Consider the following 4,782-nt stretch of genomic DNA (forward strand, 5'->3'; position numbering starts at 1 on the left):
TGCACACAGAACATTCATTGCTGCTGTTGTTTTTGAACACAATCGTCTTGAGACTAACATAATGACACCAGGCAGAGGATGTAATCCCTGTGGCCTGTCATCTTGCCAGCATTTTGGAATTAAAGGAAGGCTGGAAGATCAACAGGTAAGAGAGTGTTTACCTATCTTGTGACCCTAGTTGTGTCCTCTGAATCCTTATTACCTGGGAAAGTGCATTAAGGTTGTAAAAAGGAGATTCATCTGCTTTTGTTTCATTGGATCTTGGTTGCCTAATTAATTGCTCATTCTATTCAAAGCAAAGTGAGTAAAAAAAAATGTATGAAAAGTCTACAGATAAAAGGCTGGAAATAGTATCACTTTGAGGTAGGAAGTCAAGTTTAGAGGATCAGAACAGGATACTCGCATACTTTATTTTTAGCATTTGTATTTTATATGACTATGATCATTATGCCTTCATCTTAATTACACAAAGCATCTTCTTATAGAATTAGGTGATCTATAAAATGAAAATTATAATAGGAAATAAATTGTTCTCTATGAATTTCTTGAAAACCAAACAAGGTGAGTGGGAGGAAAATGAAGCAAAAGTACACATCCAGTGGCGCTGTAGCTCAAGTGGTAGAGCGCTCGCCTTGAGTTGAAGAGCTGAGGGACAACGCCCAGGCCCAGAGTTCAAGTCCCACGACCGACAAAAAAAAAAAAAAAAAAAAGTACACATCCACTTTACCTGGGTGGTCATGCAGAAAGACATAGCAGAGGAATCCAGATGTCTGGGTTCTCATCTCAGAACAGAGTCTAGGGTCGCTGGGTTGCTGAGGTTTACCAGATGCTTGTGTTAGATTAAGTCACTGTCTGCCTTCTCTGTGCTCATAGATGTCTGTCTCTGAACCTGGGCTGAGTGAAAACCAGTCTCTCTGCATTACATTCACACTTGTGGCTTTTTCTTCTCTGGAAGAGTTCCAGTCGGTCCTTTTTGCTGTATTCTTGGTTGTCTACTTATTTACGGTGGGAGGAAACCTGCTCATCATCGGTCTGATCTGGGTCTCCCCTTCCCTGCACTCGCCCATGTACTTCTTCCTGGTGAACCTCTCCTTTCTGGAGATGTGCTACATCACCAGTGTGGTGCCTCAGATGCTGGTCCACCTGCTGGTAGAGCCCAAGACCATAAGTGTGAGATGCTGTGCAGCCCAGATGTATGTCTTTACCATCTTGGGGCTGACGGAATGCTGCCTGCTGGCAGCCATGGCTTACGATCGCTTTGTAGCCATTTGTTACCCATTGCATTACACACTCCTGATGGGTCCTCGCGTCCGCTTGAATTTGGCAGCAGCATCTTGGATCACGGGAGTGCTGGTGGAGTCGGTGCAGACGACCTGGATCTTCACCCTGCCGTTCTGTGGGCCGGGTACCATTCAGCACTTCTTCTGTGACATCATGCCTGTCGTTAAACTGGCCTGTGTAGATACCTCTTACAACGAGATCGTGTTGTTTGCTGTTTCCCTCATCTTTATCATGAGCCCCTGCCTGCTGATTCTGTGCTCCTACGTGCGTATTCTCGTGACCATCCTGAGAATCCCCTCCGCAGCCGGCAGACGCAAAGCTTTCTCCACGTGTTCCTCGCATATCCTGGTCGTTTCCCTGTTCTATGGTACTGCCCTGTTCACCTACCTTCAACCCAAGAGCGCACACACGCCAGACACGGACAAGGCTACTGCGCTCATGTACACGGTGGTCACACCGGCTCTGAATCCTGTTATCTACACACTGAGGAACAAGGAAGTAAAGGAAGCCTTTCTAAGGATAACCCACAAAAATCGAATGAGACAAATGGCCTAATCCAGCACCAGTAGCACAAACTCAAGGTGAAGTCACTCAAGATTTTGTGACCACTCTTCTTTTAAGACCTGTTGCAGCAGGTCTCTTTGGATTTGATCTGTATTTCTCAGTGTGGGCAAGCAAAGGGGACTAAGGTAGTAAGTAGGATCCTCCGCTCTTTGTACTATGTTTATCAAGCATCAATGGTCATGAGACCATTTGGTGACATGGATCAAGATGTATTCATAAATTGTTTTGCTTGGTAACGCCTTTGTACAACTCCTTAAAGCTTATAAAATACTAATCATAGTTTTAAAAAACTGATCTTTTGGCCAGCTGTTGGTGGCTCAGGCTACTAATTTTACCTACTCAGGAGGCTGAGATCTGAGGATTGGAAGTCAGACCAGGTAGGAATGTTCTTGGGATTCTTATCTCCAGTTAATCACCATAAGAAAAAGCCAGAAGTAGAGCAAGCTGTGGGTCAAGTGGTAAAGCACCAGCCTTGAACAAATAAGCTAAGGGACAGCACCCAGACCTGGAGTTCAAGTCCCAGGACTGGAGCAGAAAAATAAACTTTTCTAAATGACTATCTTAAAACTCTTTGTCCTCGAGATCCAGATTGCTGTGCAGATAGAGGAAGTATTACTTAGTCTTAGGGAGGGTTACCCTGATGCTCTTGTCTCTGCTATGGACTGTAACCGACTTACAAAAACACCCTCAGGGACAGGGCGTGGGATTTTGGCAGCTGGAAAGTGTCTGGATTTGGACCACAGAAAAGGCAAGAAAAATCAGAGCGATACTAGACATAATACTGTCAATATAAGCTAGAAGTTTACTATGAAGAAGTATTTTGTAGACTTGCATTTGAATTATTAAAAGAGGAAGAACTGTAGGTATTTATTGGTTTTAATATGGAATAGGAATATTTATATAAAATATTTTTTATGTTCAGACTTGAAGGCAAGTAAAATGCCAATTCCCAAAGTCCAGAACTATGTCTGTATTTTACACAAACATTTTTTTTTTTGTAAAGATACTACACAGAGGGTTACAGTTGCATGAGTGAGGTAATGAGTACACTTCCTCTTGAACATTGTTACCCCCTCCATTGTTTTCCCCCTACCATCCCCTCCCTCCCTCCCTTCCCCGAGGTTCTTTTTTTTTTTTTTTTTTGATTGTGATTAAGTGATTACATAATTTCTGGAAATTCACAGTATTGTGGAATAATGATGCTCATTTAAAGTCACAAGTTCATTCTAACTTTCCTGGAGCAAATTGTCTATCACAGTCTGTAATATATAACGGTGTTCACATGTTATATACCATATATGTAATCAGCAGCATGGGGATATTTAGTAGTGGTTCAACCAGATGAGTGGGAGTTCTTTGTTTCTTAAGTCCTGTTAGTTTTGTCATATCACCTAACATTTTGGATTTAGCATCCACTTATCAGGGAGACCATGTACCATTTGTCTCTTCGTTCTTGGCTAACCTCGCTCAACATGATTCCTTCTAGCTCCATCCATTTCCCTGCAAATGCCATTATTTTGTCATTTCTAATGGCTGCATAATATTCCATTGTGTATAGATACCACAATTTTTGGATCCATTCATCTGTGGTGGGGCATCTAGGTTGTTTCCATATCCTAGCTATTGCGAACAGTGCTGCAATAAACATGGAGGTGCACGTGTCCTTGTGTATTGGTTCCTGTTGTTCAGGGTAGATGCCTAGAAGTGGTATGACTGGGTCGTAAGGGAGGTCAATCTTTAGCTTTCTAAGGACCCTCAAGACTGCTTTCCAAAGTGATTGTATAAATGTACATTCCCACCAGCAGTGTAATAGGGTTCCTCTTTCTCCACATCCCCTCCAGCATTTGTCGTTGGCTGATTTTACACAAACATTTTTATAAGATAAAAATATAATTATGTTCTCATATCAGTTCTGTCTTATTGTTCAACTTCTTGGAACAATGATTTTTTTTCAGAATGGTCTAAAACTACTATTTTTCTCTGACTAGCCTTAAGAAATACAAATGTAACATTTTAAAAAGATCAGTGGACAATTCACCCCTGAAATCCTAGCTACTCATGAGGCTGAGATCTGAGGTTGGCAATTCAAAGCCAACATGGGCAGGAAAAGTCCATGAGACACTTATTTCCAATTAACACCAAAAGGTCATCAGTAGAGTTATGGTTCAAGGGATAGCCTTGAGTGAAAAAGCTGAGGGATAGCATAAAGACCCTGAGTATGGGGCTGGAAGGTGGCTCAGTGGTAGAGCACTTGCCTTGCATGCTTGAGGCCCTGGGTTTGATTCTTCAGCACCACATAAGCAAAAAGAAAAAAGCTGGAAGTGGCACTGTGGCTCAAGTGGTAGAGCGCTAGCCTTGAGCTGAAGAGCTGAGGGACAGTGCCCAGGCCCAGAGTTCAGGCCCCCTGACTGGAACACCCAAAAATAAAAGACCCTGAGTTCAAGCCCAATTATGCACCGTCTCTCTGCTTCTCTCTCTCTCTCTCTCTCTCTCTCTCTCTCTCTCTCACACACACACACACACACACACACACACAATTATCAATGGGCACAAGACTGTATGAAAGTTGTAAGAAAAATATTCACTTAAAACATAACAATGGCAATTAAAATTGTAAGACATTCCTTAAGCCCATCACTTACAGAGAGTAGAATTGGCTAAATCCATTCGTTTTATTAGTGAATGATGAATTAGTTGTTTGCCAGAGAAGCCATCATTATAAAATATTTTTGATTTTTTTTAATACAAGAAAGCACAAAGTCACTTGATTTGCTTTTAGGAAGGATCCATCACATCCATCCCAGGGGACCACGTGGAGGCAGGCAGGCACAGAAGAAAGATTATTACAAGGTTTATTAGAGGGGCCACATCTGAGAGAGAGCACATGGCAGCCTCCACTATCTAAGCAGCAGCATGGGGGTAGGAAGTGAGGTAGAT

At 42.4% G+C, this 4,782-nt stretch overlaps 1 protein-coding gene across 1 annotated transcript; it reads left to right on the top strand.

Annotated features, from left to right (window-relative positions):
* The first annotated feature begins 873 nt into the window (after nucleotides 1–873).
* Nucleotides 874–1,836, top strand: LOC122124320 (olfactory receptor 10C1). Its single transcript, XM_042699047.1, has one exon. The coding sequence runs from the start codon at nucleotides 874–876 to the stop codon at nucleotides 1,834–1,836; it is 963 nt and encodes a 320-aa protein (XP_042554981.1).
* Nucleotides 1,837–4,782: the final 2,946 nt, after the last annotated feature.

This window comes from Dipodomys spectabilis, unplaced genomic scaffold, assembly GCF_019054845.1.
Source record: "Dipodomys spectabilis isolate Male_0828 unplaced genomic scaffold, ASM1905484v1 ptg000234l, whole genome shotgun sequence".
NCBI classification, from domain to species: domain Eukaryota; kingdom Metazoa; phylum Chordata; class Mammalia; order Rodentia; family Heteromyidae; genus Dipodomys; species Dipodomys spectabilis.